Source organism: Elephas maximus, chromosome 8, assembly GCF_024166365.1.
Source record: "Elephas maximus indicus isolate mEleMax1 chromosome 8, mEleMax1 primary haplotype, whole genome shotgun sequence".
NCBI lineage: Eukaryota > Metazoa > Chordata > Mammalia > Proboscidea > Elephantidae > Elephas > Elephas maximus.
This window is the reverse complement of record NC_064826.1, coordinates 44,187,224-44,202,909: the sequence shown is the minus strand read 5'-3', so window position 1 is coordinate 44,202,909 and position 15,686 is coordinate 44,187,224. Positions and strand designations below refer to the sequence as shown.

Below are 15,686 nucleotides of genomic sequence, written 5' to 3'. Positions count from 1 at the left end.
GTTGGAAAAGGACAAATATTGTATGAGACCACTATTATAAGAACTCAAGAAATAGTTTAAACAGAGAAGAAAATATTCTTTGATGGTTACGAGAGTGGGGAGGGAGGGATAGAGAGGGGTATTCACTAATTAGAAAGTAGACAAGAACTATTTTAGGTGAAGGGAAAGACCACACACAATACAGGAGAGGAGAGGTCAGCACAACCAGATTGAACCAAAAGCAAAGAAGTTTCCTGAATAAACTGAAAGCTTGAAAGGACAGCGTAGCAGGGGTCAGAGCTTGGGAACTGTGGTTTCAGGGGACATCTAGGTCAATTTGCATAATAAAATCTATTAAGAAAATACTCTGCATCCCACTTTGGAGAGTGGCATCTGGGGTCTTAAATGCTAGCAAGCAGCCTTCCAAGATGCATCGATTGGTCTCAGCCTACCTGGAGCAAAGGAGAGTGAAGAACACCAAGGACACAAGGTAATTATGAGCCCAAGAGACAGAAAGGGCCACATAAATCAGAGACTACATCAGCCTGAGACCAGAAGAACTAGATGGTGCCCTGCTACAACCAATGACAGACCTGACAGGGAACACAACAGAGAACCCCCGAGGGAGCAGGAGAGCAGTGGGATGCGGACCTCAAATTCTCCTAAAAAGACCAGACTTAATGGTCTGACTGAGACTAGAAGGACCCTAGAGGTCATGGTCCCCAGACCTTGTGTTAGACCAAGACAGGAACCATTCCCAAAGCCAAATCTTCAGACAGGGATTAGACTGGACTATGGGATAGAAAATGATACTGGTGAAGAGTGAGCTTCTTGGATCAAGTAGACACATGAGACTATGTGGGCAGCTCCTGCCTGGAGAGGAGATGAGAGGGCAGAGGGGGTCAGAAGCTGGCCATATGTACGTAAAAACAGAGCGGAGGGAAGGAGTGTGCTGTCTCATTAGAGGGAGAGCAACTAGAAGTATATACAAAAAAACCAAACCCAGTGCCAGAGTCGATTCTGACTCATAGTGACCCTATAGGATGGAGTAGAACTGCCCCATAGAGTTTCCAAGGAGCACCTGGCGGATTCAAACTGCCAACGCTTTGGTTAGCAGCCATTGCTCTTAACCTCTACATCACCAGGGTTTCCGGTAGAAGTATATAGCAAGGTGTATACAAATTTTTGTATGAGAGACTGACTCCATTTGTAAGCTTTCACTTAAAGCGTAATAAAAATTAATAAAGAATGGTTAAAATGGCAAATGTTTTGTTATATATATTTGAACACATTAAGAAAAAAATCTTAGTAACAACCTAAGATGAGCTGTAAGAGAGTCATTTGCAGTTTTTCCTTTAATATTTAAGTTTGTTGTTAATATTTTATTAGACCCAAATTAGATCATTTCTAGTTTTATGAGTATAGTTGCTCAGGGTGGTTGTGTCTTTAAAATGATCTGTCTTTGCTGAGCCTAAAATTAGGAAACTGCACATCTAAAGAAAAAGATATTCTTAACTACTCAAACTTTTTCTTCATAATTCTTTGTAAAATGACTGCAGTGAAACCTGTGAGAGCCAGAATTTGACAGGACTGCCTTGTTTTTCCAGGTCTTGCAAGTTTTCTGCCTTTGACAGGGTGCAGTCTTACCACTTCTCTATTGTGTGTTTTAGAGGACAGTATTTGAGTTTTCCTTCTCTGACACGTTTCTGCCTTACACAGTTTCCGGCATTTGCAGGTTTTACCGCATCTCTATTCTCTTGACTACCCATTTAAAGAATAACTCCATTTTCTGATTTACTTTCTATGGCTTTATTATGTTGTTATAGTTCCCTTTCTAGCTTACTGTTGTTGATAGGTGCCACCGAGTCAATTTCAACTAATAGTAGTTCCATGTGACACAGTAGAATTGCCCCACAGGATTTTCTAGGCTATAATCTTTACAGGAGCAGATTGCCAGGTCTTTCCAGCCTCCGGGTGGATTCGAACCTCCAACCTTTTGGGTTGGCAGCTGGGCGTGTAACTGTTGCACCAATGGGGCTCCTTCTTCCTGGATTATCAGCATGCTTTTGGACTCCTTTTCCCCCTGTCATCAGTAGGCATATGCACAGAAACAAAGTACTGGGCAAACTAATTCCAGGAACTCCTTGAGGACAAAGTCTACTTAAAGATATCAATGTAACGCTTTTCACATACTAGAAATGCGATAAACATTTATGGAATGAATGATAAATGTTTTTCTGTGGAAAACCTAATAAGAGATATCGATTTTTTTTTTTTTATAAGCTGTACAGCATTTAAAGTAAACATCTGTTGACTTTCGTTTTTTGGAGTTTTCCAAAAAGTCCAAGTTCACGGCTTCTTCCTAATTAATGTGTAGGTGCCCTAAGAAGCCAGGAGGCATGGGAAACAAAGACACTTAACTGTAGCTCCGCTTTATTAGAGACATACCATTAAGACACTATCCTCTTTCCAAAGGGGTACATTAATGAAAGGTGGCTCTCTTGTCAAATAAGGTCACTTTGTGTCTTCTAGACCAAGCTTTTTGGTAGCAAATATTTTTGTCTAGATGAAAACAGGTAATAATATTTTATATGTTGCAAATTATTCTTACAAACAGGAAGAGAGAAATGTAGGAAACAGCATGAATGTGGTCAATAAAGAGTAGATGTAGGTGCTGGTCTGAGGAGAGAAGCAGGGGTGTTGTTACCCCTGTGACTATTTGTATAAACTTAGTTCTCAAAGGTTGCTGGTAGCGTTGATCTGAGTCGGAACAAAAATGCTCCCAAGTACACCTAAGTGCCTGCGGCCTTTCTCTAGTGCTTTTTGTCCTGGAAAGTTACTGTGGAGAAATTCTTGCACTTAAACCTGAGCCCTCCCAATCATGGAAACCCTTTTTTGGGATTGTTACTGTGGACACTGTTGGAACCTAGTTTATAAATAAAATCTACTGCAGAGTTCCTAGCCCTCAAGAAAGTGAAAAGACAACTCACTGAGTGGGAATATATATTTGTCAATCACATATCTGATGAGGAACTTGTATTTAGAAGTCTTACTACTCAATAATAAAAAGACAAATAACTCGATTAAAAAATGGGCAAAAGAACTGAATTAGACATTTCTCCAAGGAAGATAAAAATGGCCAATAAGCACATGAAAAGATATTCAACATATTTAGCCACCAGGGAAAAGCAAAACAAAACCACGATGAGATACCACTTGATGCCCAGTAGGACGGACATAATTTAAAAAGACAGACAGTAAGTGTTGGTGAGGACGTGGGTGTTCTGGAACCCTCATACACTGCTGGAGGAAATGTAACAGTCCTGCAAAATGTTACATACAGTTATCTTATGACACAGCAGTTCCACTCTTAGGTGTCTACCCCTCCTAGGTACAGTCAAGAGCCATGGTGGTGGTTAAGAGCAGCAGTTGGAATCTACCAGCCACTCCTTGGAAACCCTATGAGGGAGCTCTACGCTATCCTATAGGGATGCTGTGAGTCAGAATCACCTGGATGGCAACGGGTTTGTTTTTTTTTTTTTTTTTACAGGTATAGTCAAGAGTCCCTGGGTGGTGCAAATGGTTAAGTGCTCACCTACTAGCTAAAATGTTGGAGGTTTGAGCCCACCCAGAGGCACCTTGGAAGACAGGCCAAGTGATCTGCTTCTGAAAGATCACAACCTTGAAAATCTTATAAAGCAGTTCTACTTTATACCCATGGGATCGTCATGAGTGAGAATCAGTTCAATGGCAACTAACAACAACAACAACAACAGGTACAGTCAAGAGAAGTTAAAACGTATGGCCACACAAAACTTGAAACTTGAACAGTAGACAAAAAGTGGAATCAATACAAATGTCTATCAACTGATAAATGGATAAACAAAATGTGATATATTCACTGGAATATTATCTGGCAACAAAAAGGAATAAAGTACTGATATACGCTACAGCATGGATGAACCTAGAAAATATTACGCTAAGTGAAAGAACCCAGTCACAAAAGGCAACATATTATATAATTCCATTTATATGAAATTACCAGATCAGACAAATCTATAGGGGCAGAGGGGGCAGTGGTGTTTCAGTGATAGAATTCTTACCTTTGATGTGGAGCCCTGGGTTTAATTCCTGGCCAGTGTGCACCTCATCCACTGCCACCACCTGTCAGTGGAGGATTTCACGTTGCCGTGATGCTGAACAGGCTTCAGTGGAACTTCCAGACTAAGGTGGACTAGGAAGAAAGGCCTGGCGATCTACTGCCAAAAATTGGCCAGTGGAAACCCTATGGATCACAAAGATCTGATCCACAACCAATCATGGAGATGGCACAGGACCAAGCAGTGTTTAGTTCAATTGTGCATGGGGTCGCCATAAGTCGGGGTGATTCCAGGCAGCTAACAACAACATAGAGACAGAAAGTAGATTAGTGCTCACCTGGGGCTGGGGTTGGGGTGGAAAAATGGGGAGTGACTGCTAACGGGTATGGGTTTCTTTTAGTGGTGGTGAAAATATAAAAATGATTGTGGTGATGGTTGCCTGAGTCTGTAAATTATACTAAAAACCTTTGAATTGTATGCTTTAAATAAACATCAGACTTATTGACGACTTCTGCTTGCTCTTTAAGGTTACATAAATTTGCCCCCAATGTGAAACAATTGAACCCCTACTTGCAACAAATTCTTCACCACAAACACCTTCGCTTGGTGCACGTGCAGCTTCTAAATCATTGAAAAGGCTTCAAGCCTTTTCTTCCACTAAAGTAAGGCTAAAGGGGAACCATATGCACCTGTTTTCACTTACCTACAGATTCCACTTAAAGATACACTTAGGAAGAGATCTTGTTTGTAACCCGGGGTCTGCCTGCATGTGAATCATAGCTCAATTAGGCTGTTATTAATTTAAAAACAAACAAACATAAAAACCTCAGCCCTGCTTCAAATCAACTTCCATCAGGTTTGGTTTCTCAGCTGTGTGTGCAAAACACTCATGCAATTTTCTTCTGCCTCTATCCTCCCAAACCTCAATTTATATTGCACATATTTGGAATTCAAAATCTAACTAGAGGATGCACTAAGAACTAGCTTTGCATTATTTATAGAAGAGAGAAAATTGCAGGGTGTCATCTGAGCTGCGTAAGGAAATTCTCAAGCATCCTCAAATATTTCAGAATATATTAACAATCATGATTTTGTGCTCCCATAGCAAAAATATTTGCTCTCAATAATCATAAAATTTAATTCAATAATCCATTAAGCATTTATAAACCACATTTAACTAGCCTTACTCCCAAATGTATATATTCCCAATCTTTCAAATAAAACCCAGATACCCAAAGACCAATTTAACATTGTGTCAATGACCTGCAACAAAAAATCACCTTCTTTCTACAGCAGAACTGTCCAGCATGGTAGCTACTGGCTACAGGTGGCTATTAAGCCCTGGAAATGTGGTTAGTCCAAACTGAGATGTGCTCTGAGTGTAAAGTACACACGAGATTTTGAAGACGGTACCAAAAAAAGTAAAATATTTGTTGAAATGATATTTTGGATATGTTAGATTAAAATTAATTTCATTTTTTTTAATGTGACTACTAGAAATATTTAAATTACACATGTGGGTCACATTATATTTCTATTGGACAGAGCTGCTCTAGAGCAACACTTGGAGCTTTTGTGGAGGCAATAAATATGCACTAGAAGACAAGGGCTCTGAATAACTCCTCTCATTACAGTTTCCTATTGCTGCCATCTCTTTTACATACTGATCACTGTCCAGGTGTTTTTAGTGCAGGTGGCAAAGCTGTAACACAAAGTCAACATTGTACTCCGAGAAGACAATAAAATAATATGGACTCTTAGGCTTCCTGCTTTTTGCAGCTGTTGCTTTCATAAGAACCTACACTGTGAGCCAGCCAAGAAGGAAAGTTTTTAATTACACTAGCTAAGACTTTTTTGGGGGGTAAATTTCCCATATGGAGCAACAAGATCACAGAGCCTTAAGACTGGTTAACTAAACGGTACAACAAGGACATTTAGATGAACGCAAAGTGGAAAAGAAGGAAAAAGAGTTCTTGGTGACCCTGGTGAAAGCCAGAAGATGAGAAGTGTGGAAGCAAGTTTAAGGAAGATTCCTAGAACAAGGGTGATCACCAAGAACTCTATCAAGTGTGAAATTTTAAATCACTAATGTGAGCCCTGGGTCTAATTACAATCTAACCACACCCACACACATTGCACCTGTACTGACTGAGCATATGCCTTTAATCACTAGCATTCTTGGGTGGCACACCTGATCAATGTAGACTCTCTTCTATCTCCAGTGACTGATTTCTTCTTATCTAGAGCAGTGCTGGAAACCCTAGCGTAGAGGTTAACAGCTATGGATGGTAACTAAAAGGTTGGCAGTTAGAATACACCAGGCACTCCTTGGAAATCCTATGGGGCAGTTCTAATCTGCCCTACAGGGCTGCTGTCATGGATTGAATTGTGTCCCCCCCAAGTACATATCAACTTGGTTAGGCCATGATTTCCAGTATTGTTTGTCCTCCATTTTGTGATTTTCCTGTAGTTATAAATCATAATCTCTGCCTGTGGTTAAAGAGGATCAGGGTGGGATGTAACACCCTTGTTCAGGTCACATTCTTGAGCCAACGTAAAGGGAGTTTCCCTGGGGTGTGGCCTGCACCATCTTTTATCTTACAAGAGATATGAGGAAAGGGAAGCAGAGAATTGGGGACCTCATACCACCAAGAAAGCAATGCCAGGAGCAGAGTGAGTCCTTTGGACCCAGGGTTCCTGCATGGAGAAGCTCCTAGTTCAGGGGAAGATTGATGACAAGGACCTTCCTCCAGAGCCAACAGAGGAAGCCTTCACCTAGAGCTGATACCCTGAATTTGGACTTCTGGCCTGGTAGGCTGTGAGAGAATAAATTTCTCTTTGTTGAAGCTATCCACTTGTGGTATTTCTGTTGTAGCAGCACTAGATGACTAAGACAGTTGCCATGAGTCAGAATCATTAGACAGCAGTGGGTTTGCTTTTTCTGGTTTAAAGCCATGCTGTCCAATTGAACTTTCTTCGACAATGAAAAAGTTCTAATCTGCGCTTCCCAATACAGCAGCTACTAGCCACTTATGGCTATGGAAACAGTAGAAATGTGGCTAGTGGCACTGTGGAACTGAATTCCAAATTTTATTTCATTTAATTTGCCACATGTGGTTAGTGGCTGTGGGATTGGCCAGTGCAGGTCGAGCCTTGGTACCTCAGGTGTGGTGTGCAGACCAGCAGCACAGATTCTGACTTCTCCTGGACTTTCTGAAATATGTTCTACAGTATAATGAGATGCCCAAGTGATCCCTCGGCATATTAATCAAGACCAATTATTTCCGCCTTTGAATTTTTGGTTGATACTATGTTTTCACTAATAAAGCCATGCTGATCAAAGGACCATTTCAGAATTTTTGTTATTAGTTATGGACTTTGATACTCATTATCTGGGATCACATATATCCCAACATAAATCCTGCCAACATGAGTCAATGATAAAAGTGGTTTTTTAAATTTTATTTCTTGAAAATTTGCAAAACATGAGGTAAAACATGAAGGCACCTAGCAATGGCTGCACATACTTTTTATTCTAGTCTCCTTCTTAGGTTTGTCATTGTTTTTCACAAAACTTTTCAAAACATGGTACAATGAATGCATTCTTCCTTACTCTAAAAGCAGTACTTATAGCCCATATAAATAGATGAAGCCAAGGGATCTTTTTTATCTCAGCAAAACTACCACTACATTGCACTCTTCATTACTGCAAAAGCAGTACATAGAGGCGAAATAAATAAAACTAAAAGAATTTGAATCTCAGGAAAATTACCACTACCATGTGTTCTTCATTATAACAAAAGCAGTATTAACAGCTAAGAAGCAGAAAAAGCCGCCCTGGAATACTGCAGAACTGCTCACAGCAGCGCATTCTACCTGCTATACCTGGACCCAAAGATTGGGCCCTAAGATTGAATGCAGGGTAAGAATAACTTACAGGAGTACCAATATCTTAAAAAGTACCACTGCAATGCATTATCCCTTATTGGAAAAACATTATTTACTGCTCAGAAGCTAGAAAAGAAGGGAGCCACTAACACCTGGAAACAACGAATGGCATCAGGGAGAGAATGGACACCGTGACTGAATGAAGACTGACAATAGCTTATTCCCCCGTAAGTACATTCTCATGAGAACATAGTAAAAGGGAAACATAGTGAGGAGGCTTATCTCACAAAAATAAAGGCAAACCTGTCAAAATTTTAGAAAATTCACACATCTGGGAGGCATCACCTAAGACAAAGCTCAATCTACACAAAAATGAGACTCTCACCCAGCATTTTTGAGTTTCACACATTTCAAAAGGCTCTCACTTTAAGGTTTGTTGTTAGATGCCCTGGAGTCAGTTCTGACTCAGCGATCCCCTGTACAACAGAATGAAACACTTCCTGATCCTGTGCCATCCTCACAATCATCATTATGCTTGAGCCCATTGTGGCAGCCACTGTGTCAGTCCATCTCGTTCAGACTCTTCCTTTTATCCATGGACAATCTACTTTACCAAGCAGGATGTCCTTCTCTAGGGACTGGTCCCTCCTGATAACATATCCGAAGTATGTGAGACAAGTCTCACCATCCTCGATTCCAAGGAGCATTCTGGCTATACTACTTTCAAACTGGTTTGTTCGTTTTTCTGACACTACGTGGTATATTTAACATTCTTTGCCAACACCATAATTTAAAAGCATCAATTCTTCTTCAGTCTTCCTTATTCATTGTCTAGCTTTCACATGCATATGAGGCAACTGAAAATACCATGGCTTGGGTCAGGTGCACCCTAGTGCTCAAAGTGACATCTTTGCTTTTCAAAACTTTAAAGAGGTCTCTTGCAGCAGATTTGCCCAATGCAATGTGTCATGTCATTTCATGTCTTGACTGCTGCTTCTATGGGCATAGATTGTGGATCCAAGTAAAATGTAATCCTTGACAACTTTAATCTTTTCTCCATTTATCATGATGTTGCTTATTGGCTTAGTTGTATTTTTGTTTTCTTTATGTTGAGGTGTAATCCATACTGAAGGTTGTAGTCTTTGATCTTCATCAGTAAGTCTCCATGACCTCTTCAGTTTAAGCAAGTAAGGGTGTGTCATCTGTGTATCACTGGTTGTTAGTCTTCCTCCAAACCTGATGTCCCATTCTTCTTCATATATAGTCCACCTTCTCTGATTATTTGCTTAGCATACAAATTTAATAAGTATAGTGAAAGGATACAACCCTGACACACTCCTTTCCTGACTTTAAACCACGCAGTATCCCCTTGTTCTGTCTGAACGACTGTTCTTGGTCTACATACAGGTTCTACATTTAAGCATTCTGGAATTCCCATTCTTCCCAATGTTATCCATAATTTGTTATGATTCACACAGTTAAATGCCTTTGCATAGTCAATAAAACACAAGTAAACATCTTCCTGGTATTCTCTGCTTTCAGCCAAGATTCATCGGACATCAGCAATGATATCCCTCCTTTCACGTCCTCTTCTGAATCCGGCCTGAATTTCTGGCAGTTCCCTGTCGATGTACTGCTGCAACCGCTTTTGAATGATCTTCAGCAAAATTTTACTTGCATGTGATATTAATGATATTGTTCCATAACTTTTGTATTCTGTTGGATCACCTTTCTTTGGAATGGGCACAAATACGGATCTCTTCTAGTCGATTGGCCAGGTAGCTGTCTTCCAATTTTCTTGGCATAGACGAATGAGCACCTCCAGCACTGCATCCATTTATTTAAACATCTCAGTTGGTATTCCATCAGTTCCTGGAGCCTTGTTTTTCGCCAATGCCTTCAGTGCAGCTCGGACTTCTTCCTTCAGTACCATTGGTTCTTGGTCATGTGCTGCCTCCTGAAATGGCTGAAGGTCAACCAACTCTTTTTGATACAGTTACACTGTATATTCCTTCCACCTTCTTTTGATGCCTCCTGCATCGTTTAATATTTTCCTTGTAGAATCTTCAAGATTGCAACTTGAGGCTTGAATTTTTACTTCAGTTCTTTCAGCTTGAGAAATGCCGAACACGTTCTTCCTTTTGGTTTTCTAACTCCAGATCTTTGCACATTTCTTCTTGAGCTTCCTTTTGAAATCTTTTGTTCAGCTCTTTTACTTCATCATTTCTTCCTTTTGCTTTAGCTAGTCTATGTTCAAAGGCAAGTTTCAGTCTCTTCTGACATCCATTTTGGTCTTTTTTTTTCTTTCCTGTCTTTTTAATGGCCTCTTGCTTTCTTCATATATCATGTCCTTGATGTCATTCCACAACTCATGTAACTTTAGTTATTAGGGTTCAAAGTGTCAAATCTATTCTTGAGACGATGTCTAAATTCAGGCGGTATACACTCAAGGTTAGGAAACCCTGGTGGCATAGTGGTTAAGTGCTACAGCTGCTAACCAAGAGGTTGGCAGTTTGAATCCACCAGGCGCTCCTTGGAAACTCTGTGGGGCAGTTCTACTCTGTCCTATAGGGTCACTATGAGTCGGAATAGACTCGACGGCATTGGGTTTGGTTTGGTTTTTTGGTATACTCAAAGTTGTACTTTGGCTCTCACGGTCTTACTCTAATTTTCTTTAGCTTCAACTTGAACTTGTGTATGAGCAATTGATGGTCTGTTCTGCAGTCAGCCACTGGCCTTTTTCTGACTAATGATACTGAACTTTTCCATCATCTCTTACCACAGATGTAGTCGATTTGATTCCTGTGTATTTCATCTGGCAAGGTCCATGTGTATAGTCACCGTTTATGTTGTTGAAAAAAGGTATTTGCAATGAAAAAGTCATTGGTCTTGCAAAATTCTATCATGTAATTTTTGGCATCATTTCTATCACCAAGGCCGTATTTTCCAACTACTGTTCTTTCTTTTGTTTCCAACTTTTCCATTCCAATCACCAGTAATTATCAATGCATCTTGATTGCACATTTGATAAATTCCAGACTGCAGAATTTGGTAAAAATCTTCAATTTCCTCATCTATGATTAGTGGTTGGTACATAAAAAGACCAGTTGTATTAACTGGTCTTCTTTGTAGGCATATGGATATATCCTATCACTGACAGCACTGTACTTCGGGATAGATCTTCAAATGTTCATTTCGATGATAAATGCGATGCTATTCCTCTCCAATTTGTCATTCCAGGCATAGTAGACCCTATGACTCTCTGATTCAAAATGGCCAATATCAGTCCATTTCAGCTTACCAGTGCCTAGGATATCAATGTTTATGCATCCCATTTCATTTTTGATGATTTCCAATTTTCCTAGATTCATACTTCATACATTCCATGTTCCTATTATTAATGGATGCTTGCAGCTGTTTCTTCTCATTTTGAGTTGTGCCACATCAGCAAAAGAAGGTCCCAAAACTTGTACTCCATCCACGTCATTGAGGTCAACTCTACTTTGAGGAGGCAGTTCTTCACCAGTCGTATTTTGAGTGACTTCCAACCCGAGGGGCTCATCTTCCAGCACTATATAAGGCAATGTTCAGCTGTTATTCATAAGGTTTTCAGCAGCTAGTTTTTTTAGAAGTAGACTGCCAGTTCCTTCTTCCTAGTCTGTCCTAGTCTGGAAGATCCACTGAAACCTTGAGGCTAAAACCTGGTGTTAAAATCGGGCTACCCCCTTTCCAAAGAACTCCAGAAGCATAAAAAGTGAATGGGATAAAGTAAGTCCTATGGGTGTTCAAAGGGTTAAAGTTGGGGAAAAAAACTAGAGTAGGGAGTTTATTTGGATATATTAATGCTCTAAAAGGAGCCCTGGTGGCACAATGGTTAAGTGTTCAGCTGCTGACCTGTTTGGTGTCGTCAGCAGTTTGAACCCACCAGCTACTCCATGGAAGAAAGGTGTGGCAGTCTGTTTTCATAAAGATTACAGCCTTGGAAACCCTATGGGGCAGTTCTACTCTGTCCTATAGTGTCACTAATAGCAAATAGAATTTGCATTTTCATCCCAGATATACTGAAACCCAATCTACATTTTAACAAGATCCCCAGGTTATTCTTAAGCATAAAAAATTTTGAGAACCACTGCTCTACTGGTGGTTCTCAGAATTGGTCCCCAACCAGCAGCACTAGCATATCCTGGGAACTGGTTAGAAATGCAAGTTCTCAGCAGGGGTTTGAACTTGACTGCAGTTGTTGGAAGCTCTGGTTGCTATGAGTCAGAATCTACTTGATGGCAACAGGTCTTTTCTTGTTTTTTTTTTCTTCAAATGCCCCTCAAACTGTATAAACAGTTTGTTTGCCTGTGTGCATTTCCTCATTTTCCTCCCCCTGGAGGCACTGTTCACACTTTTCCCTTAGATATTCCAAGGAGTCATCATCCAAAAATGAGAAGTTTCTATCCTACAGGAATGCAGTCCCACAAAGTAGGAGAACAGATTTCACCACACAAAGGAAAGCCTTAAAGTTATCCTTTGCTGTGCAAAGGCTCTGTTTGCTTATGTAAGCCATGTACCATTTTGCTATGTGAATACTTTTCAGTTTATGAATCAGAACCTAGCCATACTCAGCTTTGTAGTTCTTCCATTGTGCTTTCACTGCACGTCTTCTGATATGAATAAACTACAGGTACACTCTCTTAGCCTGTTTTTTTGTTTCCAAACACCACATATACACACATCAGCACAGACTGGTGGTTACATGACACATGTATTTTTTGCATTATTTTTATGTAATATATAGACCCACACATCTCCACCCTTCTTTCTTTTAGTGCAAAACTGTCCATAAAGTACACTCCAGTAAGAATAGCAGTTCATGCTAATTTGTAGTGCCTGGAGCAAATGGTGAAGATGCAAATACTGATGTGCTATTGCAGCTGCTACTGATTTTTCGGTTGATTCTTGAATCAACCGGGAAAATTTTTTTATTAGTGTTATGGAAGTCTAGTTATTATCTACAATACAAAACCATGAATAAAAACATTTGACAGCACTAGTTTCATTCTTTAGCTTACTTTCCCATTCCTAAACAGTGCCAGTTTTACATTATAATGAGAAATAGTGATTCTTTATAATTTCTTTTAGGCAAAAATTTAAGAACAATGACACTTCTATGTTGAAAATGAGGTTACTTTCAGCCTTGTAAATTTGCCTGAGAGGAACTTCCCCCCTTTGTTAACAAGAACAAAAAACAATGTGCTCATGTCTGTGTTAAGGCAATGATTTATTCCAAGTGGACTAAGTCCCTAGAGTTAAATAGTATATCCCCAGTTTCAAACCCGTTCTAAGAATATGCTTTGAATCATTATTTTTCCACTGGTGTTGAAGAAGGGACATGCACAATCTGGTAGTTGGCTACTGCAGCCATGAAAATTAACTCATCACATAGAGCCATAAGTGTTTTCCAGATGAAGAACACATGTATAAGTTTATGCTCATTTTTTATTTTGAATGTAAATTTAAAGTTTTTAGAACTATTGAATGCACTTGCAATTGGCAGACTTAGGTGCCCTTAATAAACACTTTTCCACTAGTCAGTCTGATGAAAAAGAATAACTTATTACTGCAAAGTACAGATGGGACCAAGGTACATTTAATAAATTTGGCCTTTCTGGGCCAAGAGATTCTTTGGATATCAACCAGCTGAAAGGATAATTTACCATGACGTTTTAACTTTTTTTTACCCTCAGCAGTATGGTGGATGTCATTCAAATGAAAGGGCTGGAAAAGAGTTCTCAGTCTTGCTTCCACTGCCAGATACAGGACAAATACCATTCACATTTCAATGGTGTGATGTTCCAGGTATGGTAGCTTTTCTCCATTCCTTTCTCTTCCACTCCAGAAAGCACACTGGAAGGCACATGAGTGATGCTATCGTAAGGAACATAGTACATTTATTCATAAAACTTGATACTCTAGTGTAGTATTTGCATGGTATCTTGCACCTGGATCATGACATACTTTTGTATCAACACCATTCTGAGGGTTCCTCACTCACTCCGGTCCTTGCCTGTAGTTAAGGCAGAGATTCTCGTTTGCACTGTTTTAGATACCTGATTTATTAACGAGTAAAAAGGAGTTTTAAAAAATATTTATTACATTTGGTTCCAGAAATGATAGAAAATAAACACTGGTACAATTATGTCACATAATTTTAGAAAGGTGTATTTATCCTTTCACACCAGTGGCAAGTTTTACGCAATGCCTGGAATGGAAATACCTAAGCTCTTGGTGACATAGGGTGACACAGGTAACATAGGAGGAGCCCTTGTAAGTTTTTAAAGTTTTCTTCTCTGCCATTATTTATTTTTGAACAAATACCAGTTCAGTGGAAAGAGTCCTGAACATAAAAGGCACCTAGAGTAAAAATTAGATCTTAAAGAAGAAAAATAGCGGCAAATGTTCACATCCAGAAAAAAAAAGTCTTATCAATGCAACTTTCCTGCAAGGCAGTAAGATAAATGCAAAAGCTATTGCAACTAAAAAGCCTGTAAATGCCTGCCTGGACCTGGTACAGGCACTCGAGCTAGATCATCGCTACTGTGTTTATAACCCTGTATGTGTTTCATTATCATTTAAATAAGCATGAGTACTGTATTTATATTTAGAGTCAGGGGCCCTCAAATTATTTAACCATAGTCAAGATTTGGTTGCATTTGTGTCTTATGAATGCATTGCTGTGTACTGCATTTACGGATGTGTTAAAAATTTGTTGTCCTTCAAGAAAGTAGCAAACACCTAAAATTGCTACTTTAGATCAAAGTCCTTTCTCATTATTATAATGCCAGTAAAGCTGATATTTTACTATGACTGAAGCACCTGAAATATATTCTGATCAATTTTATATTCTCTGGGCTACAGTTAGGATCCTCAGGATTTGTATGTGTGTACAAACATTGCAAATTATTGATTTAAGCTAATAAAAACTTGAAAAAATACAAATAATATTTTACTACAAAGATTCAAAATCCACATATGGGTCTGTCCTAAGAGAAAAATGAACAGGAAGCAAGTAAGCAACACGCATGTGTGTTTTCTAATCTGTGGACAAGGCGCTCAGCGGAGCCAGGTCGTATTGAGCTGGGTCTGGTTCTTGATGCTGGTGTCCATTTTAAGCACTTCTCGGATGGCCATGGTAGCATATGTAGAAGGAGGAAGCGAAAAATCCATCTTCAGAGCCTTGTATTTGCCTTCTGCCAGGCAAAAAAGAACAGTCAGAAGACAAAGTAGCTGCAGATGAACTGGAGAGGAGAGTCATATAATCTCTACATAAATACAAACAACTGTGGCAGGCCGCCCCTTCCCAAGGGGCCTGCTGCAGCCCTTAGAGAATGAGAGGTCATGGCAGTAGGAGACCTGTGAGTGCACGACCCAGGCGATCAGCTACAGTAATCTGACCCGGGAGCTTTCATAAAAATTGCAGACAACAGAAGAACATGAGAGAAATGCATGTAAGATAAATTAGGGGGAAAAAAAACCCCCCCAAAAATCTAGGGTACAAGGGAAACCAGACAAATAAACATAACAATGAGAATGCAAATTTAATTTGTAGATTCTTCCTGGATTCTCACTTACCCTTGTTAACTCTGAGGAGATGGGGAGGAAAAGATTTAATCATTTAACATCACAACCATCTATAAACAAAAAACCAAACCGGCTGGTACTGAGTGGATT

General features: G+C 39.6%; 1 protein-coding gene across 9 annotated transcripts in view; it reads right to left on the bottom strand.

Moving 5' to 3' along the window:
* Positions 1–5,232: 5,232 nt before the first annotated feature.
* PUS7 (pseudouridine synthase 7) overlaps positions 5,233–15,686 on the bottom strand; it is an 86,099-nt gene continuing 75,645 nt past the window's right edge. For 8 of the 9 annotated variants that reach the window (XM_049894479.1, XM_049894481.1, XM_049894482.1 and 5 more), the window contains one exon: positions 5,233–15,205. In XM_049894479.1, the coding sequence (XP_049750436.1) occupies positions 15,069–15,205 (137 nt within the window). In that variant the 3' untranslated portion in view covers positions 5,233–15,068. The remainder of the gene's footprint in view (positions 15,206–15,686) is intronic. The other variant, XM_049894480.1, reaches the window with a different exon arrangement.